Here is a 26,371-nt window from a genome sequence, read left to right on the forward strand (position 1 = left end):
CACATAAAACGTACACAGACAATAACAGAACATTTGACAACTCAAATTTCATAGCAGCACTGCAGGGATGGAAGTAGCCACTCTCCCTGAACCACAGCGGGAAGTGGAGCTCACAGTCCTCTGTAAAAACGTGCTGTGGAAGCTAGCAGGGCTAAAATGCCAAGCGCTCTGTGGAAGCTAGCAGGGCTAAAATGCTAAGCGCTCTGTGGACGCTAGCAGAGCTAAAATGCTAAGCGCTCTGTGGACGCTAGCAGAGCTAAAACGCTAAGCGCTCTGTGGAAGCTAGCAGGGCTAAAACGCTAGGCGCGCTATGTGGACGCTAGCAGGGCTAAAATGCTAGGCGCTCTGTGGACGCTAGCAGGGCTAAAACGCTAAGCGCGCTGTGGAAGCTAGCAGGACTAAAACGCTAGGCGTGCTATGTGGACGCTAGCAGAGCTAAAACGCTAGGCGTGCTATGTGGACGCTAGCAGGGCTAAAATGCTAGGCGCGCTATGTGGACGCTAGCAGAGCTAAAACGCTAGGCGTGCTATGTGGACGCTAGCAGGGCTAAAATGCTAAGCGCTCTGTGGAAGCTAGCAGGGCTAAAACGCTAAGCGCACTATGTGGAAGCTAGCAGGGCTAAAACGCTAGGCGCGCTATGTGGACGCTAGCAGGGCTAAAACGCTAAGCGCGCTGTGGAAGCTAGCAGGACTAAAACGCTAGGCGTGCTATGTGGACGCTAGCAGGGCTAAAATGCTAAGCGCTCTGTGGAAGCTAGCAGGGCTAAAACGCTAAGCGCGCTGTGGAAGCTAGCAGGGCTAAAACGCTAAGCACGCTGTGGAAGCTAGCAGGACTAAAACGCTAGGCGCGCTATGTGGAAGCTAGCAGGGCTAAAACGCTAGGCGCGCTATGTGGACGCTAGCAGGGCTAAAACGCTAAGCGCGCTATGTGGAAGCTAGCAGGGCTAAAACGCTAAGTGCGCTATGTGGACGCTAGCAGGGCTAACGGCTCTCGCGCTGAACCCGCCGCGCGCTCGCTCACCTCGTACTCCTGGCGGGTGACGGCGCCCTCGGCGATCAGCTTCTCGGCGTACTTCTGCAGCACGCCCTTCTGCTTCTTGATCTGCTTGTACATGAGCGGCTGGGTGAACATGGGCTCGTCCATCTCGTTGTGCCCGTTCCGCCGGTACCCCACCTGCGGCACAAACACGCGCGGTCACGAGAAGGGGGGGGGATAACGCACAGTCACGAGGGGGGGGGAACAGACAGTAAGTGTACTTAGATAGGGCTCTAACTCAGACAGTAAGAGTACTCAGATAGGGAGTAAGTATACTCGGATAGGGACTAAGTGTACTCAGATAGGGAGTAAGTGTACTCAGACAGGGAGTAAGGGTACTCAGACAGGGCTCTAACTCAGACAGTAAGAGTACTTATATAGGGCTCTAACTCAGACAGTAAGAGTACTCGGATAGGGACTAAGTGTACTCAGATAGGGACTAAGTGTACTCAGATAGGGAGTAAGTATACTCGGATAGGGACTAAGTGTACTCAGATAGGGACTAAGTGTACTCAGATACAGAGTAAGTGTACTCAGATAGGGAGTAAGTGTACTCAGATAGGGAATAAGTGGACTCAGATAGGGAGTAACAGTACTCAGATAGGGAGTAAGTGTACGCAGACAGGGCTCAGATAATGGCGCTCTCACCAGGTCCACCACCACGTCCTTGTGGAAGGTGGCCCTCCACTCGGCCGCCACGTTGCACACGTACATGACGGCCTCGGGGTCGTCGGCGTTGACGTGGAAGATGGGCGCGTTGACCACGCGCGCCACGTCGGTGGGGTAGGGCGAGGAGCGGGCCACGCGCGGGTCGGTGGTGAACCCGATCTGTGGGGGGGGGGGGGTGGGACAGGAGGGTCAGCGCCAAAACTGGGTCACATGGTACAGAGAGGACTTCTGCACATCACATCCCTGACCATGTCACACGCCACATCTGCGTATTTTACACATCGGTCGTTTCTTATTTATTTATTTACTATTATTTCTTATTTTTCTTATCTTAATTTAACCAGGAGTGTTAATCGAGAACAAATTCTCATTTATGATGACGTCATAGTCCGAAAACGACATGTCTTCGGACCGTAGGAGAAAACGGGAGTGCCCAGAGGAAACCCGCACAAACGTTCGGGAGAACACGCAGAGACTCCACACCGGAGAGGATCCGGCCGGCCAGGACTCGAACCCGCAACCGCCTTCCTCACCTCAGTGCCGCCCTTTGAAAGCTTTCGTTCCAGGGCAGGAATTTCGGCTGTGCTAAGCAGCGAACGCTATCACGCGATGGGCGGGGCAGCACTGAGGTGTAGTGCACGGCGGCGCGTACCTGGTTGTTCACGACGACGTGCACGGTCCCGTGGGTGGTGTAGGACGGCAGGTCGCTCAGGTGGAAGGTCTCGTACACGATGCCCTGGCCGGCGAAGGCTGCGTCGCCGTGAATCAGGATGGACATCACCTGGAGCGCGCCCAACAAATCAAACATGGCCGACCCTGGACCCTCTTTTCACGTGGGTTCCACAAGATACTTTTTCTTTAAAGTCGAAATCGTATCGCATTATATTCACATTTTTCAGTCAATGACAAAAAAGCCTATGAATCCAAGACACCTACCATACCTACACACGGTCTCTGGCTATTGATAGCCAGCTAAGCTAGCTTGACTAATGACCATTATTACATGGTTGTCAGCCACACAGCTAATTAGCCACTGGTGAGCTTTCAGCACACCATCATATGTTAGCAACTTGTAATTAGCCATTGAGCTATACTAGAAACCAGTCAGCGAGCAAGCAAACCAGCACATTTCCTCGGGTGCTTTGAACTTATCCAAAAACAAATATACAGTGCCTTAGCGCTCCCGTCCGGTTAAACACGCGTGTGCCTACGGGCCGTACCCTGTTCCCGTCGGTGTCCCCGCAGTAGAACTGCTCCGCCTTGGTCTTGCCCTGCACCACGGGGTCCACGGCCTCCAGGTGGGACGGGTTGGCCATCAGGGACAGGGTGATGTTGCGGTCGGTCACACGGTTGATCCGCCTGTGGTACATGCCCAGGTGGTACTTAACGTCCCCAGAGCCCTGGCACGGGGGGAGAGAGCGAGTGAGGGGAGGAGGGGAGGGGGAGGGGCGGGAGGGAGAGGGGGAGAGAGAGAGGAGGGAGGGAGAGAAAGAGGGAGGGAGGGAGAGGGGGAGGGAGAGGGGCGGGAGGGAGAGCGAGAGGAGGGAGAGGGGGAGAGGGGGAGAGAGAGAGCGAGAGAGGAGGGAGGGAGAGGGGGAGAAAGAGGGAGAGGGGCGGGAGGGAGAGGGAGAGGGAAAGAGAGAGAGAGAGGAGGGAGGGAGAGAGTGAGATAAAGGGAGGGGTGTGGAGCGATGAACACCCTTCGCCCCAGCACCGTCATTCAGCTGAACGTTCCTGCTATTCGCCAACTTATCGACCGATTTATGTTTTTTAACTTTACATGCTGCTCCCCAGTATGTTCCCAACACTTTCAACAGTTCATTAGTACAAAATACAGCTGTGAGTGAGTGAGTGAGTGAATGAATGAATGAATGAGTATCTTTTCATCTGTCTGTCACAGCTTCTCCCTGTGGTTAAGGTTATGTGTCCGGGAGGCCACCCCGTGAAGAGAGAGCGCTAGCCGCTAGCCGCTAGCCTTGCAAGAGGGGCGGGGCAGAACGGGAGAAACGAGCGCAAGCGGAACCTCGTCGGCCGCCTCCAGCTTGGAGTCGAACTGGCAGAAGATCTGTTCCAGCTCCTTGCGGATGACGTTGGCCAGGACGTTCAGACGGCCCCTGGGGGGGGGGGGAGAGACAAGCATTCAGACAAAACGAGAGCGGTTAAAACCATTTCGCTCATGACTCAGTCAGCCAGATCCGCTGACAAAAACTCAGCCTAGCGTGACACCCCCGACACCCCCGGGCTGCCACAGCTCAGTGGAGGGAGAAAATGGCCGCCTGCCCTGGCAGGGAAGGAGTGCTCAATATCAGGAGCATTAAGGGAACCAGCAGTGGACCATATAAGTGCTTTAGGGTGACAGGACACTTCTGCTAGCGGTAAAAGCTTGTTGCCATGGTATCCACAGGAGGTCCACAGCTCCCGTGGCAGTCGCAAATTTAGAAAATATCATGAATGAATACATACATGGCAGATTACATGTAGGTTTTCGTATTCTTCACAAGGGGGAGGGGGGTCATTCACCTGTGGGGCATGCCCATGATGACGTTCTCCACCCCGTTCTCGCTGGACTTGTCGATGATGGTCTTGAGGGCGGGGATGAGAGCTTCGCACCCCTCCAGCCCGAAGCGTTTCTCCGAGGACCACTTCCTCTGCAGGAACTCCTCGAACCTGAGTCGCACGGGGCGGCACAGCGCGGGACGGACGTCAGGGGCCTCGCCTCACACCACACACCAAGCACACGCTATAGCTCTTTTTATGGCCCAAATGGCACAGTTATGGGAGTCAGAATGGAGCGTGCAGCAGTACAGCAAACTTCAAGTGACCTCTGACCACTTTAAAATCCACTTTATCCCCTTGCACTATTGTTATTGTTGTACTATGTTTATGTTATGTTATGTTATGTCTGTTATGTTTTTTACTGCACTATTTCTTACTCTATTTATCTTATTTTATGTTCACTGTTACGCACCACCTGACCAAAACAAATTCCTTGTATGTGTAAACCTACTTGGCAATAAACCCGATTCTGATTCTGATTCTGATTCTGATTCTGACCTCATTCAATCAAATCCCACAATGCTTTGGGGTTCTAAGCCCATAAAATTCTGGGTCCATCGGCAACACCAGTGGTGCTGCTCTGATGACCAATTCAGTTGACAGAGTTGCTCGAGGGAGGTGGTTATGTTTTTTTTTTGGTAAAATATGCAGCTTTGCTAATGTTCTATGGTGAAATAGTGAGGACTGATATTGAGCGCGACCATTGGTTGGGCGAATGGGGGTGTGGCCCATGAAGGCCCTAGGAGGGGCGGGGCCTGACCTGGTGGAGCGAACCATTCGGGCCAGCAGGGTCCTCTTCTCCTCCAGAGTGAACTGCAGCACTCCCGGCTTCTCGAACTTCTGCCGAATCCACTGGCACTGGTCCAGGTCGTTGATGAACATGAACTCCACCCCGATGTGCTGGCAATAAGCCATCTGCAGAAACGGGCAGCTCTCAGCATGTGTGTGTGCGTGTGCGTGTGTGTGTGTGTGCGCGTGTGCGTGCGTGTGTATGTGTGTGCGTGTGTGTGTGTGTGTGTGCAGAGACTGAGAGTCCAGTGGGGGTGCTCATTTGAGTTTTCGCAGATGACTGCACGCTACCAGAGCAGCAGGAACAGCACACGGTCGGGCACATGATCGGGCACACGGTCGGGCACACCCACCTCCAGGCGGCGGATGATCTCCCTGAGGGGGAGGGCGCTCTCGCTGCCCCCGATGAAGGTGGTGGTGGGCAGGCGGAACACCTTGTCCAGGTCCGACTCATCCAGCCCATAGAAGCCTGGTCAGCGGGAGAGGGGGGGGGCGGGGTGTCACCATAGGAACCCACAGGATGGGGGTGGAGTTGGGGGGGGGTGTATTTGGAGTGACAGAGTTGACGAGAGTGGAGCCCGTCCCGGAATGCAGACGAGTATGGGGGGAGAAAAAAAGGGGGGGGGGGGGGGACACAAACAACAGAAACATAATAAGAGTGGAGAGCGAGACCATTAGACTGGCAGAACGACAACGGGAGCATTTTTTACACCGCGTAACACACGCAAGGCCTGTTATCTCACACGGCTGCACAGCGTCGGGGCAGAGGCCTCAACCAGGCAGCGGCTCAGCCGTCATCGCCACGGAAACCACGCAAGACATTCCGGAATTAAACGGCAGGGAATCTCAAAACAGGAAAATCAGAAAGGTGGGCGTGGCGGGGATGAAAGAGTTAAAGATTAACGAGAAGGAAAGAAGAACACAGGTGAACACGTCACACAGGAGGGTTAGGACTGTTGGTGGGTTTCGGGGTTAGACAGCATCACAGGGCATTTGGATTAAAACACGCTAAAAAGAAAAATGTATTGTTAATATTTGGAGTTCGTATCTTAATACATGTAACACGGAAAGCAAAAAAGGCTGTTCTTCCCCTAACAGTCCCAAAGAGCGGTCTGTGAGCCTCCTGTCTGGGCCCTGGGTTAGCATATTTGTGATGTGAAATTACGTGTGTCTTTCAAAAGACTGCTTTCTATTTCTGCTGTTCCCTACTGTTGTACTGTAAATGGGGAAAAAAACTTCAGGATGCAACTTAAGAAAACAAGAGAGCCCCTCCCATATAAGGCATCTTATCACCTTTCATCATCTCCTGTCCCAATATCCATCTCCCGTGTGTGTGACATTCACACCTGTGAATCTGTCAGATGTGCTCTGTGCATTGTGCTGTGATTGACACCAGTTTGTGAACTAAAGCACGCTCACACACCCGCCACTGCGCACACTGCGGTCCGGACGCCGCTTCGCAAAGCGCTGAACGCAACAGCGTTAGTCAGATTTACGGTTATCAAAGGAGACCGTTTACTCTCACAGGTAAAGCGCACTCTGAAATAATTACCCACACAAAACAAAAAACATACAAGTCAGCACCGACATTTCAAATTTCCATTTTTTGTAACAAACGTATCCTGTTTTTTAAATAAAACAGGTCAACAGACAGAGGGGTTCCTTTGTTCCCTGTTTCAGTGAGGCAAACTCCTCCAGGTGTTCCACGCTACGCACGGTTAAAGAAACAGCGTTAGCGTTAGCCTGGGTTGAACACGGGCCCTCCATGAAGGTCACCCTGAGGCTTTCACCACAGAAACACTTTCACTTCCGCAGCCCAGAGCTACAGGCCTTTGCGTGAACCGCAGGTCCAGTGTTACACGCAATGGAAATTGATATGTTGGTGGTGGAAAGTTCAGTTTCCTTGTAAGCAGAAATTCACAGATGGAAAACTAGTAAAAACGCAAACAGAATGACTTACAGCCAGAGTTAGGGACTTGAAGCTTCGCCGTTAAAACAATCAGAGCCACATGAAGGTCAGCAGGAAGAGGGGGAGAGGGGGGCAGGGGAAGAGATAGAGGAAGTGTGGGTGGGGGTGCAGAGGTGGGGGGGAGGGGGGGTCAGGGGTGAAGGTCGAAGGTAGAATCGTCTCAGAAAATGAAAAAAGGAAGGAAGGATGGGCGGGGTCTCCACATGGTTAAGTCACAGGATTCTGTTCTTCAGTTTTTCAGCCATTGAATGGAAAGGGGAAGAGAGATACACTGGAAGCCATCTTCTTTTTAAACAACAGGAAATTGAAAAAATCTACAGAAGATAAAGGAAGTTGGTGAGCTGGGGAAGATTCTTCTCCTGCGGCCAGCAGACACGTGAAGTTGGTTGAGGGGTGGTGGGGGGAGTGGGGGAGGGGCGGAGGAAGGGGTATAGAAGCTGAGCACAAAAGCCCCCCCTCTTCTCTGTGACTGGGAATGTTCACCACAGACAGCCAGTCAGCAGAGGGAACAGGACGGCCTTAGACTTTGGCAGCAGAGCAGTGTTCTGCCCCCCCCCCCCTTGCCACCCCCCCAAAAAAAGAAATTGGAACAGAACATCAGGACTGCTCTCCATCAACACTCACCTCCGAGTTAGAAGACCTCCTCAAATGGGATTAGGGCTAAAGCTACATGCATTAAGGCCACTGCTTTGAGTAGTTATGTAAGAGTCCAAACCACAGACCTCACGATGCCCTGGGTGGGGGTGGGGGGGTCTGCGACATCATATCCTGTGAAGCCAGCGACTGACAACGAGACAGAGTCGGTTTTCTGCGTTACATAAAACCTGCCGACGGTGACGAAACATCAGCACACGGACACGGACACGCACACGGACCCCCACGGCTTGCTACATTCCCAGCAGCCCCCTGGCTCACGCGACCCACAATGCATTTCTGCGCGCGGCACGCGGTCGTGCCGAGAGTGCGCGTGCAGAAAACAAGCTGGCGGCACACGACAGCAAGAACGTCACACTTTCGGCGTTCATTTTGTTTGTTTGTTTTGTTTCGACAGGACAGAGCTGGCTCATTACCGCTTTCCCAGTCTTTCGGACAAGCCATAAAATGCGACTGGTAATCAGACTCTGAAAAAGAAATCAAAACAAAACATTAATCTAGCAAAAATAATAAACAAAAGAACAAAAAAAAGAAACATTTTCAAACATGACGCAGAACATGGGCGACTGACATCACTGCAGCTGCATTGGCCAATCAGAGAAGCAGAGTGGATCAATGACTCCACTTGTACGTTTCAAAGACTTGTGTTTCCAGAACGGGGGCAACTTTTCACCATCAACCTCATTAAATTTCACACACAAAAAATGCTACATGTCCTCTAAAAACAGAACAAACCATGAAGCTTCACCCTTATTTTCAAAACAACAACATCTAATCATCTAAACCGACCGTAAAAATGCACTATGCAGCATACAGTCACGCACAGAGACGCAGACACTGCTAGCGCTAGCAGAAGGTCACAGCGCTCGACTACAAGCACGAGTCTAGCCGTCTAAGACCTGGAACAAACAGGCACATATTCTACTGAACAAAGGAGCAGCCCGGACAGAGAGATGAGGGAGAGACTCGGAGCCGAGTGAGCGAGCGACTGAGACCCAGCGCGCACGCCGCGAGCGTGCCCGTTGTTCTCAGCGCGCACGCCGCGAGCGTGCCCGTTGTTCTCAGCGCGCACGCCGCGAGCGTGCCCGTTGTTCTCAGCGCGCACGCCGCGAGCGTGCCCGTTGTTCTCAGCGCGCACGCCGCGAGCGTGCCCGTCGTTCTCAGCGCGCACGCCGCGAGCGTGCCCGTTGTTCTCAGCGCGCACGCCGCGAGCGTGCCCGTTGTTCTCCGCTGTACGAATCTTACATAAGCACACGTGCGGTCCGAGCGAGAGCAAAAGCCTCCGGAAGGTTCATCATCTTTGTCGCGGTCTCTTTGTTTTTTTACGGTTGCCATAGCAGCCCCAGGAACGGACGGGCCGATAAATAAACAGCTAAAGCTGCGGCTGCGATGGCGTTCTGCAGCTCGTATTAAAAGCAGGGCGTCTGTGGGGGCACTTCAGCGCACACAGAGAGGCGTCTGTGCTGTACTATGTACGGGCTGTGCTGTACTGGCTACTCAGGGGCTAACAGGCTGCTGTACTGGCTGTACATTGGGTAACGGGCTGTGCGTACTGGCTACTACTGGGCTAACAGGGCTGTTTGCTGTACTGTGCTGTCACGCTACTGGGGCTAACAGGGCTGTGCTGTACTGTGCTGTATACGCTACTGGGAGGCTAACTAGGGCAGGCTGTGCTGTACTGTGCTGTACACTACTGAGGCTAACAGGGCTGTGCGCTACTGGGCTACGTGTGCTGTACACTACTGAGGCTAACAGGGCTGTGCTGTACTGTGCTCGTACAACCTTGTACTGCAGGGCTAACAGGGCTATGCTGTACTGTGCTGTCGTACATGAGGCTAACAGGGCTGTGACTGTGTACGTTGTAGGGCTGTGACTGCTACTGGGGCTAACAGGGCTGTGCTGTACGCTACTGGGGCTAACAGGGCTGTGCTGTACTGTGCTGTACGCTACTGAGGCTAACAGGGCTATGCTGTACTGTGCTGTACGCTACTGGGGCTAACAGGGCTGTGCTGTACTGTGCTGTACGCTACTGGGGCTAACAGGGCTGTGCTGTACTGTGCTGTACGCTACTGGGGCTAACAGGGCTGTGCTGTACTGTGCTGTACGCTACTGGGGCTAACAGGGCTGTGCTGGGGCTAATGGCTCAGAGACAGGACAGCCCTCTCCACTGCAACTCAGCCCGGGCTTCACAAGAGCCGGCTCCAGCCTCTATTTATTTATCGCCGTCCGTTTCGCGGGAGAAAGCGTCAGCACAACCAGGAAGGAGCCGAGAGAGGGTGAAAGAGCAGAGGAGGAAAGGAGAGAGAGAAGGAGAAGGACAGGACGAGGGGGAGAGCAGTGAAGAGTCCGTACCTCCGACAGTGAGAACACTGAGGCGTTTCTTGAAAACCGTGAGGTCTGAGGAGAAGGCAGCAGGAGAGAGAGACCGGACAGTTAGAGAGCCCAGGACCCGCCAAAAAGGGGGGGGCCTTACCGCCCCCTCCCCCCACCGTGACAACACTACAGTCCCACACACACGCATGCACACACACACTCACACACACTTGCACGCACGCACACACACCCACATGCTCGCACACACACGCACACAAGCAACCCACAAACCGCAGCCTTGCGCTAACACCGCAGAAGCTAACACGCCACAGCGCCCCCTCATGGCCGCCGCCCACACGCAGCCCCAGCACGGCCGCAGAGCACAGGCCACAGCGAGCGGCGGCAATGGCGGCATCAGGCAGCGAACAGCACCCGGCATCATCCCCCCTCCACCAGCGGCATCTTCAGGTGCCAAGTGCACGTGCCCTTTCAGTAAAAAAACCCCCCAAAACAACCAAGGAGCTCCTAACTCCAGAACAAACTTCCTGTCGGCGGGAACACCTAAACCTCAGCTCAGCCAACGATCTGGGAAAACAAACGGACTAAGGAATCTGCTGAGAAGCGCTAGACCTACACGCCGATGAAAATTCCAACTGTAATTTTAAACTCACGCGGATAATAATAAAACAACAACGGACGCATCGCAGGGAAAAGGGCGCCTTTCACACCGAACTCTGTCCCGGGACCGAAACTCGGCCCCGCGGTGAGACTCCAAATCCGCCACGACCCACACGACTGAGACTACAGGGGAAAATGGCAGCCGTTCGAAGCTCAGCTCCGTGAGGGGGGGGGGGGATTCTGTGAACACAGGCCAGGATGAGGTGAAGTGAACTCCACGCACCCCCCCCCCCACCAAACATACTCATCGGACTCCCACCTCAAAATCCACCCAGAAGACGGAGCCCCTCACGGACAGGACAGGCTGTTCCCTCCTTCCCGGCGGAAGTTCAGGAGAGCACAGAGCATTCTTGTCGCGTTGCGCTAGCCGCTGTAAAGGAGAACTCAGCGGACACACGTGACGCTTTTCCAAAACGAATCAGAGCACATGTAGGCCTGAAGAAAAAAAAACTAATAAAACAGAAATAAATAAATAAGAGTTAATTGAGAACATTCTCAGGTTTCTGAACCCTTGCACACAGCTGGGTCAGGAGAATTTCTGTATATGTCATAATACGCAGGGATTCAGAGGGCCAACTGACTGACCGGACCCATTGTTTTTGGAGGAAGACTTTTTGGAAACTCAGTGAGAAAAACAGAGAGAAAAAACGTCTTAACGTCGTGTAAAAGATGAAAGCAAATGCAGTTCTCTCAGAGAACACACGCAGTAGCTCCAGAACAGTAAAGAAAGAATAGAGAGAGAGAAGCATATCTGCCGGTCTCTACAGTACGTACATGTTAACATTACACTGACGCTGAACGTGATGCAGGCTTCAAGTCCGCTACTCAAGATCCAGAAGACCCTGTAATACCCGGTCAAGCACCGCCCAGCGCCTTCCAAACCGACGAGAGCCAAACCAGACCCCAGAGTCAAAACGAACGCCTGGCGTAAACCAGAGCTGGCGCTCTCCGTTACCACGGCAACCACACAACAGCCCCACAGCTTCAAAGTCAACGGCGCCAAAGTGGTCGTGCCGAGAGTGACCATAGACTGGTTTTGACGCACATCGAAGGTTCCCAGTGCTCCTGGACGTCGGGCGTGTACATTCACAACATTACTCTCTGCAGGCAGAATAAACTCAATGTGAGCCAGCATCAGCCAGGGCAAGGCAGCCAAGTGCTCAACAACTCCCCTGGTCTGCTCCCCCCTCTCACTCTCCCCCCCCCCCCCAGCTCCCCCAGCTCCGGCATAGAGAAATCCATTTTCCAGCACATTCCACACTGCTCAATTATTGCTTATGGAATTTATTCCAGTAATTATTCCCCCAACCCTCACACTGCTACACCCTGAAAGAATTTCAGGCATTGCGCCCCGTGAAAGCTTTGTCTAAAAAAAATACGGATTTAATGTACATTCCACAGTGTGATCGAATAAAATAACAGACATATTACAGATTTCCCATTGCTTTTGAAAAACCTCGTTAGCCTAAACAGGCTTTGTGAGGGCACTGAAACGGACTGTGCAGACCAAGGTTTAGCACTGGAACTATCGATGGGGGTCACAGCAGCGCCGATCACGGAACGATGTCACCCACACTGTGGTGCTGATAAGCTCCGCCCCCCACGGATGCTGTGGCCAGGCCAGACTCCTCCCCACAGACGTCAAACTGCAGCCACTGAACAAGGTGCCCAGTCCTGAAGAGACCACTACAGATGACACTGTTTCCAAAAAATGGACACCAGTCAGAAAACTGACGAGCAGCTCATTTGAATACATTATTTCGCCCCTCGGAGGATTTAAAAGGTGAACAGCAGTGATTGGAAATGGGCCAGAGCAGCAAACATTCGGACCAATCAGGGCATGGCAGGCTGGAGACCTTCCCCTTGTGTAGCTTGCAGTCCCGGTTGTTTTAGAGTACTTAAGTAAAACTGCAGCCAACTGAATCTCCTCCAACAACTCTGGAGCTGCAGTGCAGACATCAAACTGCCGTGTTACAGCGGCGCAGGCAGCCTGACTGGCCTGGTGGAGGTCTGCGTATCGCGCTCCCACCCACAACCGACAATTATTGGAATTTTCTGGGCTCAGAATTCCATGTGGACAGTCGGCTGGCAGTTCGTTCTGAAAACAGCCTTCCGCACTGCAGCAAACAGGATATATGACGTATTAATATCTACAATCTGCAGCTGTAGCCTACCTGTGGCTATATTAGCTAAGCAAGTGACCGATGAAGTTAAAAATCTGAAATATGCACAGCATGGAACTGAACTGTAGCAGAAATTTAAAATAACAAACACAAGGCTGCTCAGCTAGACTTAATTCTGTCAGGTTAATTGTTTTCATTGGCCGTATACACACAAGCATAAGCCCGCATGTTAGCCTGAATTGCAATTAATAAAGCTATTTAGATTCAAAGCACAAACCCTTGCAGTGCAACTCACATGCAGACTAAAGATTTGTGGCTAAATTCTGAAAAGCACCCTGGCAGTGTATTATCATGTCACTGAAGTCATGCCCAAGATATTTTTCTTCTTAACTGCCATTTTGAACTTCACACTGCACTCTCCTATGCACTGACGCCTAGGTTGCATTAGGGTACGAAGGGTATGACATTTTTCATACTCACCGGTGAGAAGCCACCAGCTTAAGTAAAACTGTACTTGGTGTTTCAGTCTATATCAAGTCTAAGTGTCTGTATGTCACCATTCAGAGGGGCTCCTAACTGAGAAATGAATATGAAAAATGAGTGATGGACGAATGACACCTGTCAGTCACTGGCAGTACAGTACACAGGAGCATGCAGTAGGAATGGCCTACTGTCTGAACAGTCACTACCACAATGCCCGAGCGTACCTTACCTGCATGTGTGTGCGTGTGGTATTAGTGAGTGTGTGTGTGTGTGTGTGTGTGTGTGTGTGTATGCGTGCGTGTGTGTGTGGTACTAGTGAGTGTGTGTGTGTGTGTGTGTGTAAGCGTGCGTGTGTGTGGTACTAGTGAGTGCACGTGTGTGTGGTGCTAGTGAGTGTGCGTGTGCGAGTATGTGTCCGTGCGTGTGTGTTGTGTGTGTGTGTGTGTGTGTGTGTGTGTGTGTGTTTGCATCAGAGAGTGCCCCGGTGCAGTAGGGTATTAGTCTGCAGTAAGAGCATCTCACAGCCTGATCCACAGCAGCAGGCAGAGACGGGACAGCCTGTTCCATCCAGGAGGGGGGGGGGGGGGCAAACAGCCAGGCAGAAATCATGAGGGGGGGGGGGGGGGCGATGCTCAGAGGGACACACAGGATATTTCCAATGGGCAAACACAGTATATGGGCTATCAATGGAGACAGAACGAGCTGGTGAAACAGCTCTCATAGCAAGCTGCAGATGGGTGTACGGCCCTTCCCAGAATCCTTCACTCCAACAGGGAGAAATTCACCCACCACCCCAGATTATACAGAAGAAGGCCATTCCCTCTTGGGGGAACACATTTTTTGGGGGAATAAGCTAAATGATTATTATTATTATTAGTAGTAGTAGTAGCAGTATAGGAAAGTTCTATGACTAAAGGACACTGAAAGAATCTTCAGGAGAGATGCCACAGCTGGACTGAAAAGTCTGGAGGTTTTACCCATTGCAAAAAAACTCCACGGAGCGGCAGGCTCGGAAGAACAGGAGCATGCGAGGGAGACACAGAGAGGCAAGAAAGAGAAAAAAGAGAAGGACAGGGAGGAGTGGAGCGAGGGATGACCGGTAGCCTGTTCTCCCCCCCCGCGCGTCTCCCTGCGGCTGGGTCGGGAGGCGCAGGACCCTCACCGAGTTTGTCCGAGGAGGTGATGATGTCGGTCGGAACGCAAGAGTCCAGATCGGCGTCCATGATGCCCAGGGGGTCCAGCTGAGCTACGTGGTGTCCCCGGATCTACAGCCGCGCAAGACCAGAGGAGAGCACACAGAACCACACACACCCACACACACGGGAGGAGGAGGAGGAGAACACACAGAACCACACACACCCACACACATGGGAGGAGGAGGAGAGCACACAGAACCACACACACGGGAGGAGGAGGAGGGAGAGAACCACACACCAAACTGGGAGGAGGAGGAGGAGAGCACACAGAACCACACACACGGGAGGAGGAGGAGGGAGGGAGAGCACACAGAACCACAACACCACACGGGAGGAGGAGGAGGTGGAGGGGGAGGAGAGGAGGAGAGCACACAGAACCACTCAGACAGGGGGAGGAGGAGGAGCAGGGAGAGGAGGGAGAGGAAGAGGCGAGCACGCAGCATCATACACACGGGAGGTGGAGGGGGAGGGGGAGAGCAGGAGGAGGAGCATGGGGAGGATGGGGAGGAAGGTAGTAATTGAAGAAAAAAAGCACAAACATTTTGTGGGGGAAAAATAGACAAAATAACAGAAGAAGCAGAGATAAGAAAGAGTGTGAGAGACAGTGAGTGAGTGAGTGAGTGAGAGAGCGAGAGAGAAAGCGAGAGAGAGAGAAAAGAAAGGAGGAAGGGGAGGGAGGGAAAAAGCAACATTAACACAAACAGGCTCGTTATCAGTCTGTGCACAACAGCCAAGGAGAAGCCCTGCTCACCCAGGCCTCGGGGCCCTGTGGCCACTGGCACATGGGCAAAATCAATACAACCAATGCCCAGCGGGTCCAGACTGGCATTGTGATGCCCCATCACCTGAAAACAAGGCACAGCATCACACCCGAGTGACAGCACATTACAGCAAAAAAAACATTCACGGACTGTACACAACTTAAATAAAATACAAAGCCTAACATGAAATATCAATGTGCCACTTTGCTCAACTTACCACAAGCACAGAAATACACCTATGCGTCTGTACGAGGTTAAAAAAAAACATAATTTGAAAATAAATTATAATAAAATAATTAAAAAAAATTTTTTTTTTAAATATCACCAGAACACTACGGATGTTAACATAGTTTGAAAGCTATAAAACTGCACTAACTTCTCAGAACCATTTTAACTGTAATTCCAAAAATAGAAGTTATTTTTGTGGCCAATTATCAAATTGCTCAATTCCACAGAGTGTTGAAGGCTGAGAACTTCACTGGCATGTCATCCTCATTAAAAAAGATTCTGGGAACAGATGGCCTTGTGGTCCATCCAAATGCGTGAAGTACGCAGCACTGAGCCTTTTCCAAATGTACAACCTCCCTCAAACTCACAGAGAGTTTGGGGGCCGGCAGGCTTGCCCAGGAGAGAGCGCCTGTGGGGGGGGGGGGGGGTGACCCTGGTCCTGTGGGGGTGGGTGGAGAGAGCAGGGACCCTAATCCTGAGGGGGGTGGGGGGTGACCCTGGTCCTGTGGGGGTGGGTGGGGAGAGCAGGGACCCTAATCCTGAGGGGGTGGGGGGATGAGTGGGACCCAGCTCCTGTGAGGGGGGGGGGGGAGGGTGAGGGTTAGGGTCAGCCTGCTCTGTGTGTTGTGGGGGGTTAGGGTGTGAGGTGAGGGTGGAGGATGAGTGGACCCAGCTCCTGTGAGGGGGGGTGGGTGAGGGTGAGGGTTAGGGTCAGCTGCTCTGTGTGTGTGTGGGGGAGGTTAGGGTTGAGGGATAGAGGGGGTGGGGGGATGAGTGGGACCCAGCTCCGTGTGGGGGGGGGGGGAGGGTGAGGGTTAGGGTCAGCCCGCTCAGACCTGTCCTGTGAGGGGGGGGGGGGGGGGTGAGGGTGAGGGTCAGCCCACTCTCTGTGTGTGGGGGGGGGGGGGGGGGAGGGTGAGGGTCAGCCCGCTCTCTGGGTGTGGGGGGAGGGGGTGAGGGTGAGGGTTAGGGTCAGGCCGCTCTGACCTGGTAGGCGCGGATGAGGGACTGCACCGCCAGGTGGTCCTCCACCAGCTTCTCCACGTTGGGCTGCGCGCCCACCAGAGACTGGGCCTGCGCCAGCCCCGATAGGCTCACGCCCAGCGGGGGCGGGCTCTGATAGGCCGCCCCCGGGGGGGCCCCGGCGTTGGCGTTCCGGAAGAAAATGTCCCAAGACTGCAAGAGAGGAAGAGGAGGAGGAGGAGGATTCGTTTAGAACAGAACAGACACGACACAAAAAACAAGCTTAATACTGAAAATGGAAAGCATGGTACATGTTATAAGCGAGATCTGAAACTGAGTTTTTATCATGACTGTCAAACTGACGAGCTTTGCACTGATGGAAATGACCAAGGCTCTAACCGCAGTACGTCTGTCTGTCATGTGTTTATAATGTTCAGAAACACGGGCCACGCCGACTCTGACTGGGACATTAAACACTACGGACCGCACCAAGAGCAAAGGATGATGGGAAACTGGGGCGGGGGTTTACAAAAACGGCCAATGGGAAGAAGGGAGGCGAGCCCACCGTTCAGCAGATCCATAGACACGGCGCTGCAGGAAATACCCCAGTAGCATTTAGAAAGGGGGTGGGACTTAAGACACATGTGACCTGTCACTCAGCAGCATTTGGCTCAGACCCTGCACATCACACACAGTTGCTTTTTAAAAAAGGCACACTTAATACTGCACTCACATTCCCACACGGCCATTTGAATATCCAGCTGAGATCTGCAAAAACCCCAGCATGCAAAGATGTGCTCATTTTAAAGTCTCAAAAATTCCATGTCGGAGTTTGACTGGCAGATTCTCAAACAAGACAGCAGAGGCAGACTCAAGTACTCCAGCACAGAGCTCATTCTGCAGCACGCTGAAAGTGAACATTAACGGTACGAAACTGAAAAGTACATAGTGATGCACCTCTCCAGCATTGCTCAGTTGATCTGCTCTGATTGGTGAATTCTCCACAAAGCTGTGGAGGTGTGACTCTCACAGGAAGGCAGGCACAGGCAGTTCACCCGGTGACCAGCAGGGGGAGCCGGTGCTTTCAGGCTGGGGAGAGCAGCAGTGTGGGTGAGGGAGAGAGCCTCATTACCACAGAGAGCAGTGCATGTGGAGAGGAGAGATTTTAGAGAGGTGGTATGGCACGGGGCGGGGCTGTGTGTAAACAAAACACCAAACCTGCCAATCACTTCACCCAGTCGAAAGTGTCATGTGACCTCTGGCATTTACGCTTTGGCAAAGACCTCCAGGAGGGTTCTGTTGTCTCTATGGTAACGATTTGCTAAACTGCTGATGTTTACATTTGGGGGTAACATGGCGACACCCTGTGAAATTATGGAGAAGGAAGAAATTTTTAATCTACTTTTGTTAAAAAGCGTGTTGCATGCTGGATGAAGACAGGCATTTCATCAACCGTTTTACTAGGCTAACCGGTTCAATGGCTTACCTGTATTCATCCCTGCGTTGCACAGGTGCCACAAGCTGTCCCAAACCTCCTTTTTCACCACGTACAAATATGATTTGGAAGATTAAACTGTTACGTCTCATGGAATGAAATGGGGCTATAAACTAACGGGCCAAATCCAAACACCCCCCCCACCCCCCACATTCTGCGACAGTGAAATGCGTACAGTAAGCAAACACGGCTCGGAGCAGTCCAAAACCACAGAGCAAGAAAACAATAAATCACTGACAGCTCCACGCCTCATTGGATAACGTGTCTGTGACTCACAGGAAAGCCACCAATTAGAGGGTGTGGTTATGCATTCCCTTACCAACTGCCTGCCACAGAGATCAATTCACCAACTGGAAAATACATTTTGCAGACAGTCGACACCAAAGCAACAAAACGTTAGAGGGCCTTAAAATAACAACAAACGACTCCAGTCAAGTGACTCTCTAAAAAAAAAAAAAGAGGGAAGATTATCTTGCTTTTGGTTTCATTTGAACTGAAATTACATTCTGATCTTAAGAAAGGAAACGGTGCTCAGCCACCGCTGCGGTACAGCTAGGGAGGGCGGCGATCGATCTGAGGTAGGGGACCGTGCAGGGACCAATTAAAATCTTTACGGTCCGCTGCGCTGGCTTTCATCAGCTCAAGCGTCCGGTTATGTAACCGGGACAGAAATGTCACCGCGGAACTGAAAGGTGGCAAAGCCACCGCGGCACACCTGACCTTGACTCTGGCTCCGCCCCCAATTCTCCTGAACGGCCCCTGGCTCCGGGTGACAAAAGTCCAGTCCTGAAAAAGGGGCGGGGCTACACCTGCTCTGATACCCTGCCACGCCCGTTACAGAGCACAGGTACACGGCCTCACAGGGAACCACCGGGCTCTCCTGCTCCGAGAAGCTCACGAAATTAATGTTTTACTGCGGCAGATAGCGCCCTCTTTGGCCCTCCACTTCACAGCCTGAGGGGGAACAGAAAGAACCACAGAGCGTGTGCACCACACGGGCTGCAGACCGAACCACTGAAGCACTCCCTGCACACTGAATCACTCGCCCACTGAACCACACCCCCACTCCCCTGCACACTGAACCGCTCCCGTGCACACGCGGCACCGTGCGATAAAACGTGAAGATTTACAGCCGGCACTTCAAACGGTGAGCCGCACCCACAGAGAGACGAGTCTGCCTGCGTCTGCGCAGTATGGACAGTATCAACAGTCCGAGGACGTGTTTATGATTTAAAATCCTGCGTTCACATTTTTCCTACGTTCCTGTGCGCCGTGGGCTATGCACGGCTAATTGTGGTCACTCACTCACTCACTCACGGACGACCTTTGAGGGACGTTTTGAGGGACGCATGCGCAGGCGGTGCCAGCTAAAATGTGTCTGCGGAAGTGAGTTGCGCCGTGGGTCTGGAAGGTTCCGTGCTTGTTTAAAGGCAAAGACCAGTAAGGAGCTGCAGACAAAGTGGGAGGAAGTAAGGTCGCTACATTAGAACTGGGGCGTGGATCTCGCGTTTCTCGTTCGCATAACGAACGCAAACGCAATTAAACCTCACAGGAAAGGCTTCTTCTCATTTATTCTCCACCAAGCTATATTTAAGCAAGAAAGATAACGCCTCATAAAAGTGAGATATGATGTGGCAGTAATATTTATAGCCCATATACAAAAACGGAAAGAAAACATTTTATCATAACAAACTTAAGCATAGAAATCTACGGCTATTTGACTGCACACATGTAATTGGCATAATCTCTTATATTTCCTAGCGATTCTGAACCAATGTCCAGCCCCAGAATGCACTGCAGTGACATGATCTTTCCCAATAATCAGATGAATCTCTTGAGGGTGTGGCTGACAGAATGAATGAGTTTCCCAAAATGCCCAAGCTCTGGGGATTTCCAGCGGCCGGCTGGAGGCTCATACAGCCCAGCTGACCCCTGACCTCTGACCTTTTCACATTAAGCCAGAAACTACAGCGGAAACGGCCTGAACCGACGATGACACGTGCACGCAAAATAAAAAAGAAAAACAAATACTCAGCAACATCAGAACCGTATTTTACCGTTTCAGTTCTTTTAAGCACGCTCCGTTTAATTTCATACGCCAGGAAGCCTCTTAAATCCGCTCACATGCACTCTGTGAGAGGACTGACACATTTGGCACAACACTGTGTGCACAAGTAGTTTACTATGCACAAGGTATTTAAGTTATTAAATTAAAATAAACAGTTAAATGTGACACAAACTCTTTCCCATCTTCATTATCGGCTTTATCCAGAACTGCATACTGCATAATTACAGCGAAGTCTGTACTTGTGAAAGTGTACTTATTCAGGTACAGTGCCAGTACACTCACTCAGGTCTATCTGTGCTCTGGGTGTTAAGTGTCCTCAGTTTAAAGGATGAGTATCATTTACACAATGAGAAGCTGCCAGAGACTTTCAGGGCCCCTAATGGTTACCATCGCAGCGTGTAATGTGGCTTAATGGGGTGAAAGGGCAGATCTCGCCGCTGTTCCCTAAATGGAGTTTAACATTTACCCCCGGGGGGGGGGGGGGGTATGAGGGGACCTCGTGACTGCGGGACGGGAGCACCTTGGCCTTCGTGGCACGCATGCCAAAGCCGTGCCAGTCACGCCCGCCTACCCACTGCCCGCCTGCCAGGACCGGTCACATGATGACCCACACGTTGCCTGGAAACAGAAGGCCCCCCACCTCAGTGCACACGAATGAACTGAATTCGGGAGAGCGCACGTCCAGCACGTCCAGCGCCACACCGGCGAGGCTCAGTGACCGCCTCCCACTCCCTTTCAAAGACATTTTAAAAATGGAATTTTTCCAAATAAATTCTTTTTACATTCAATAACAATTTCCTCTCATGAAATACACACAGGAATTCTGTGAGTGCATACCTCCCCCCACCCCCAAGTCGTCCAAGACATTATTTATCCAAAATTATTTTTTAATACATAAAAAAAAGGAAAGCTCATCTCCAGAGGAAGGTGACACGCGGGCAGCTCGTTTTCCCGCCATTATTGCTGCTCCGTGCGTTTTAATTGGCTCATAAATCAGCGGCCTTCTCTAATGCAGGAGGCTGAGTAATTACTGCAATCCCACTCTCCTGCATTTATGCGGCTCTGCCTTTTACCTGAATGTGCATTCTGGGCAGCATCCATCAGAGTGTGTGAGAGAAAGTGTGTGTGTGTGTGTATGCGTGTGTGTGTGTGTAGTATGCGTGTTTTGTGTGTATGCGCACGTGTGTGTGCTGTGTGCGTATGTGTGTATGTGCGTGCAGGTGTGCTATTAGTGAGTGTGTGCGTGTTGTGCATGTGTGTGCGTGTGTATGCGTGCGAGTGTGTGTGTTCACGGCAGAACTAGTGATTCTCCCCCTCCACTCCGTTCTGGCTGCAGGCTGTGTGTGTGCGGCTTGGCCTCTCACAGTAAAAGACGTAGGAAACGGGACTGAGGCAGGTGTGGTGCAAAGCCAAAGCGCAGCCCTGTGAGGACCTCATGCAGGGAGCGGAGGGAGCGGAGCGCTGATCCGTGAAGGAGTCTGACCGCCAATCCTGGCAGCAGGCTAGGCCGTTACTCACTAGTGTGTGTGTGTGTGTGTGTGTGCGTGCGTGTGTGTGTGCATGAGAGTGTGTGTGTGTGCGTGCGTGCGTGTGTGACTCGCACTCTGACTCAGCTGCAGAGCCGGTCAGTAACCACATCTGAAACCAACTAAATGAATCAATCAAAAACTATTTTACACTACGGTCCTCGTGGCCCACAGCTCATAATACGCACGGCGCATTCTCTCCTAGAGCTGTTCTCTGTGACTTTCAATCTTTTTTATTTTTTTTAAATTTTAAATCACCGTCCGCGGTTTGCCGGCTAACGGAAGGCTACGCGGCTGTGCTAATTAGCGGGTTCCGCAGCTCGTTTGGCATTCGACGCTTGTGGCTCCGAAGCCGTGCGCTGGTGCAGCTCCTCTGGGAGATGTTATTTCATGGTGGGGGGGGGAGTATTATTATTATCGAGCCGTTCCTAATTCTGGAGCTTTTCCACAGGCATTCTGCACTTTATTTCCTCCAAAAGCTGAACTGGATCATGGTGGTTTGTGTGTACTGAAGATCCCACACACAATATACATGCACACACAACACACACACAACACACACACATAAACACACAATACACACACACACACACACACCCCTTTGGAGTTCATTGACAAATGGCAGGATCTCAAAAAAACTAAAAAAACAAAGGCACCCATACTGTATGATGAATTAAATCTGCATCACCAAAATAAAAAGTGTCTTTGAAATGCAAATGACACAGTAGCTGCATAAGAATAAATTGTTTTGATTTATGGGAGGAGAAGATGCATGACCACAAAGTTTGACACTCGATAAAAAAAACAAATTAACATTCAATTTCAACTGCGAGCACAACAACTGCCCCAGAACTACTTAAAAATAAATTAATCAAACCTCACCCTATATCAAAACACTCAGTATGAAAATAAAGCAAGGAAAGACTTATATAAGATTTTTAAAAATAAACCTTGAAAAGCTTCCTGAAAGCAACCAGGGCTCGCAGAAGAGTTACAGATAGGGCACGCCTGACGCAGGTTGTGGGGGTGGGACTGCGGGGGGGGGGGCTGGGGTGGTGAGGTGTGGGGGTGGGAACGAGGCTCTGCGTTATGAAACAACACTGCCCCCCACCCACCACCAAAACGAGCTGCTGTCCTTCTGCTGACCTTGCCTTTTCTGTACCAGGCCTGCGCACAGGCTCCAGGCAGGGCGCTAGCTTGCTAGGTTAGCACGCTAGGTTAGCACGCTAGCTCGCGCCGCGCCCGTCACCCGCGCTAACGGGCTAATAATAGCGGGAGCCCCAGGGCCCCGGTGCGTGACTGCGGGTCAGGACAGAGGGGTATGACGAGGCCTCCGGGGCTATTAATACCCCCCGCGAGATTCCAGCGACGTGCTCGGCCCGTAACAGGCCGTCCTGCAGAGAGGACGCGGGCTCCAGAACTCCCGCCCCGTCCGTCCGTCCGCCCGCACCTGTGTCAGACTCGGCTAGCACGCCGCAAACCGTGAAATCGGGCCGCTGCAACCGCTGCTGGAGCTCACCCGCGGGGGGCTGCAGCTATCAGCGTTAGTTTATCGCACGGGTGGGAGGAGGTCGGCCTCATTACAGTCCAAGGGTGAGGCTTGTGTTGGGGGTAAATGGGTGAAATATTCAAAATGACAGCCTTGCTGCACGTGGGCAAAAAGAACTACCTTATATCTGCGTTTGTCTTTTTTGGTTGTGGAATGGTATTCTTCCCTCAGAATCCACCGATTAGAGAAAGGTGTTCATCAGCAGATAAGGCTGTGCAGAAAGGGCTTTTTCCAAACAAAGCCTTCACGATTAATGAGCTGATTCAAATCCTTCTGAGAGTCATTTCCTGTCCACTATCGGAAACACCTTGGGCACGACTTGACACAAACAGCAAAACCTACATCCTCCATTTCACATAAAATAAGTTTCAGTTACAGCTGAAGCGTCTGTCAGTTTTTTCATGCCCTTTGACTGCTGTTCAAACCATCTGGATCGTTCTGTGCCCTTTCCATGGTTTAATTTTTTTATTTTTTAAAGCACAACCTAAATTGCATCAGAGGGATGTTTGTACGGAGCCTTTCGATGCACTCTGCCAAATTCACAGAGTAAAGAAATCCCTGGAATTTACAACAACAAAAACAAGAGAGGAAAAAAAAAAACACTTTTTGTAACCGAGCACAGAAACGTGTCTGTGTCACAGGGCAGGCCAGAGAGCGAGCTGCTCCAGGACTCGTAACGAGCCCCCTGCCAGCTATCAACCTTCAGGGATTATACTGATGGTCTGTACACAAAACCACTGCGCTAACTTTGGTCCTGAAACCTCGCTATTTAAGATAAGATAAGATAAGATATGCTTTATTGTCCCAAGGGAAATTTGTCTTGGTAACAACAGTACCTGCTGTATGAAATAAACATGTAAAATACAAACATGTAAAAGCTCCTCTTAAAACAGCTGCCGTTGTGTCATTTATGAGTTCTATATGTGCGTCTTCTTTTTATTTTTCATTTTTGCTTCCCCCCCCCCCAAGCAGGTAGAAAGCACAGAGGGCAGCAGGCACAGACGGCACCGCGACTGCTAAGTGTCGTTGGTGGGGTCCAAACCCCCCACCCTTGCTGGGGGGAACGGCATTTGGCCGAATCGGCATTTCAAAAAACCTTCAAAGATTTACAACAGCTTCACCTGTCCATTACTATATTTTTTACAACCAATCACAGGCTAAGTTATGGCCCAGACTCACTGCTTGAAATCACCGCAGTGGGAAAGGTTAACTGCCAGCTAATTAAGTCTGCTGGTGCCTCAACTGACTCTTCTGACTGTAAGGACAGTTTAAGCTATATTTTTTTTTCTCCAAGCGTAGGCGAACAGTTTTATTCTGGCTTTTAGACAGCAAGGCATTTAAGGGTTTTATCGACATTACCGGCTGAACAGAACATCGTCGCGGATATTCAGGTTCAGGGACCGACGTGGACTGTTTACACGCAACAAAAGGAAGGGCTCGATCTTCTGTTCATGGATTAATGTCAGCTGGCCAAGCTAGTCAAACATCAAGCAGGTGAGTCACACAGCCTCTGAACACACCATCTCCGTGAAAACACATTCTCGCATTTTCGAGCACTTCCGTCTCCAGACCTGACGCAACCAGTGAGAGGGGCTAGTTATGCTGTAATCACAGCTAATGGGCACTGATTATTTTTGCCAGCTTCCTTATTAATGAAGTCAAGTCATCTACTGTGCAAGCTTGTGATTGGTCAAATATGTGCAGCAGAAGCACACAGTGAAGAGGTCAAACCTTTAACATGAGAGGACTGATTCTGAAATTAAAATGCCATCTAAAGAACAGGCAGCAGTTTTAACCCCCATCACGGCACACAGCATCGCTGGCCTGTTTCTGTGCACATCAAGTCACGGGGGGGGTGTGGTTTTTTTTTTTTTTTTGCATGTGTTGGAGTGCCAGTCACAGGAAATAAAACAGCCCTAAGTCCCATACTTCCCTAACATCACTGCAACCACCCCCTCCCCCCCCCTTTCGCTAAATGGACTCTACAGTGAAAAGAAAGTTGGATTGGAATCTGGCAAAATTTAAATAATTCACGAGCCAGTACACACTGTACTTACGTCCTCAAGTAGATAGTTTTCCAATGCAAAGTCCCAATAGAGTTTTCTGCTAAATTGGGCCTTTCATGACTAGACGAATATAACGTGGTACCTCCTAATACCTCTCCGATCAGCCTTGGTGTCCTCTCTACATTCCATACCCTTCCGAGCCACCCCCCCCCCAATACAGATGACCCATCCACACAGAGGGGGTTGGCTGCGTGTGCCCCTCCCCTCACAGGAGGTGGCCACACCCCCTGTCCGTAGCCCCGCCCCCACCACTGCAGGGCCCAGGCTCGGTCAGGGCCTCACCTTATGCACACTCTTGGGGTTCTCCAGCCAGGCGTAGTACATCTCCTCCACGTAGTTGGAGCTGGTGCCGTTGAGGAAGGGCTCCGCCGCCACGGGCGCGGTGTAGCGCCTCATTGGCTGAAACGTCCTCGGGCCCCGCCTCTGCTGCGAGAAGTTCTGGGCAGTCTGAGAGGCCGTCAGGGGCCGCAGCCGTGAAGCACAAGTCCTCAAGCGGTGCATCGCAGTCCGTTAAGCGCACAGGCTACCGCCTCGACAAAATCCACAACCGGGGGGGAAAACGAAAAACGCAAGCTCTTCCTCCAAACGGGCCTTTCTTTCCTCCTCCCTCCCCCTTTCGGGTGATCCAATGGAAACCGCCGCTTTCTCTCGACGTCTCGTCTTCAAGCTTCGTCCTCCTTCGTTTTCTCCCTCTACCTGGAAAAAAAGAGAGGGAAAAAAAAACCTCACAAAAGAGAACAAAGAAGAGGAAGAGGGGATTCCACTATGCGAGCACACTTTCCCTGCACTTATGACAATTATTTCAGCGCTTTTGTTCATTTGTTTGACCTGGGAAACAGAGCACAATGGAATTCACAGCATCTTTAAATGGTTCTTTAATGCTAAAAAACCACCGAGAGAGGAAGCAGAACTGGGCAGCAGCACTGCACGAATGGAGAACTGTTTTCTCCCTGCTAGGAGACCTGCTCCCCAGCCTCATAACATCCCCAAATTAAGGGGACGGGGCAAAGACAGGACACTGCAGAAAAGCACCCACAATCCTGCCAACAGTGTCTTATTGCTAAACTATCCCCCATCAATATGAGCGTGCTTACCAGAATGCCTTGGCATTGTGTGTGCATGTGATTCGGCCTGCTAGAATTAACTTTTCTCTTGTGTGACACTGCATGAGTTAGAATTTTAAATAGCTAGACCACTGAGAAACTGCAGTGCTGACAGACAGGGGTCCATACATTTGCATGAATTTTTTT

The 26,371-nt window shown here is 51.5% G+C and overlaps 1 protein-coding gene and 1 long non-coding RNA gene across 5 annotated transcripts in view; both read right to left on the minus strand.

Moving 5' to 3' along the window:
* LOC135264654 (2-oxoglutarate dehydrogenase complex component E1) overlaps positions 1-26,371 on the minus strand; it is a 34,898-nt gene that overhangs the window by 7,019 nt on the left and 1,508 nt on the right. Inside the window, exons 2-14 of one of the 4 annotated variants that reach the window (XM_064353423.1) lie at positions 25,404-25,817; positions 16,442-16,630; positions 14,432-14,534; positions 10,025-10,069; positions 8,089-8,139; positions 5,403-5,518; positions 5,021-5,175; positions 4,225-4,371; positions 3,728-3,818; positions 2,925-3,104; positions 2,357-2,485; positions 1,684-1,863; positions 1,021-1,173 (exon numbers count right to left, since the gene is read on the minus strand). In XM_064353423.1, coding sequence (XP_064209493.1) covers positions 1,021-1,173; positions 1,684-1,863; positions 2,357-2,485; positions 2,925-3,104; positions 3,728-3,818; positions 4,225-4,371; positions 5,021-5,175; positions 5,403-5,518; positions 8,089-8,139; positions 10,025-10,069; positions 14,432-14,534; positions 16,442-16,630; positions 25,404-25,622 — 1,758 coding nt within the window. In that variant the 5' untranslated portion in view covers positions 25,623-25,817. Of the gene's footprint in view, positions 1-1,020; positions 1,174-1,683; positions 1,864-2,356; positions 2,486-2,924; positions 3,105-3,727; positions 3,819-4,224; positions 4,372-5,020; positions 5,176-5,402; positions 5,519-8,088; positions 8,140-10,024; positions 10,070-14,431; positions 14,535-15,216; positions 15,311-16,441; positions 16,631-25,403; positions 25,818-26,371 lie in introns of all 4 variants that reach the window. The other 3 variants (XM_064353419.1, XM_064353420.1, XM_064353422.1) reach the window with 3 other exon arrangements.
* LOC135264655 (uncharacterized) lies at positions 9,271-10,018 on the minus strand. The gene is made up of 3 exons (XR_010332773.1): positions 9,547-10,018; positions 9,400-9,439; positions 9,271-9,301 (listed from the first exon to the last, which is right to left on the minus strand). It is a non-coding gene; the product is annotated as an uncharacterized LOC135264655 (long non-coding RNA).

This window comes from Anguilla rostrata, chromosome 10 (genome assembly GCF_018555375.3).
Source record: "Anguilla rostrata isolate EN2019 chromosome 10, ASM1855537v3, whole genome shotgun sequence".
Classification (NCBI taxonomy): Eukaryota; Metazoa; Chordata; class Actinopteri; order Anguilliformes; family Anguillidae; genus Anguilla; species Anguilla rostrata.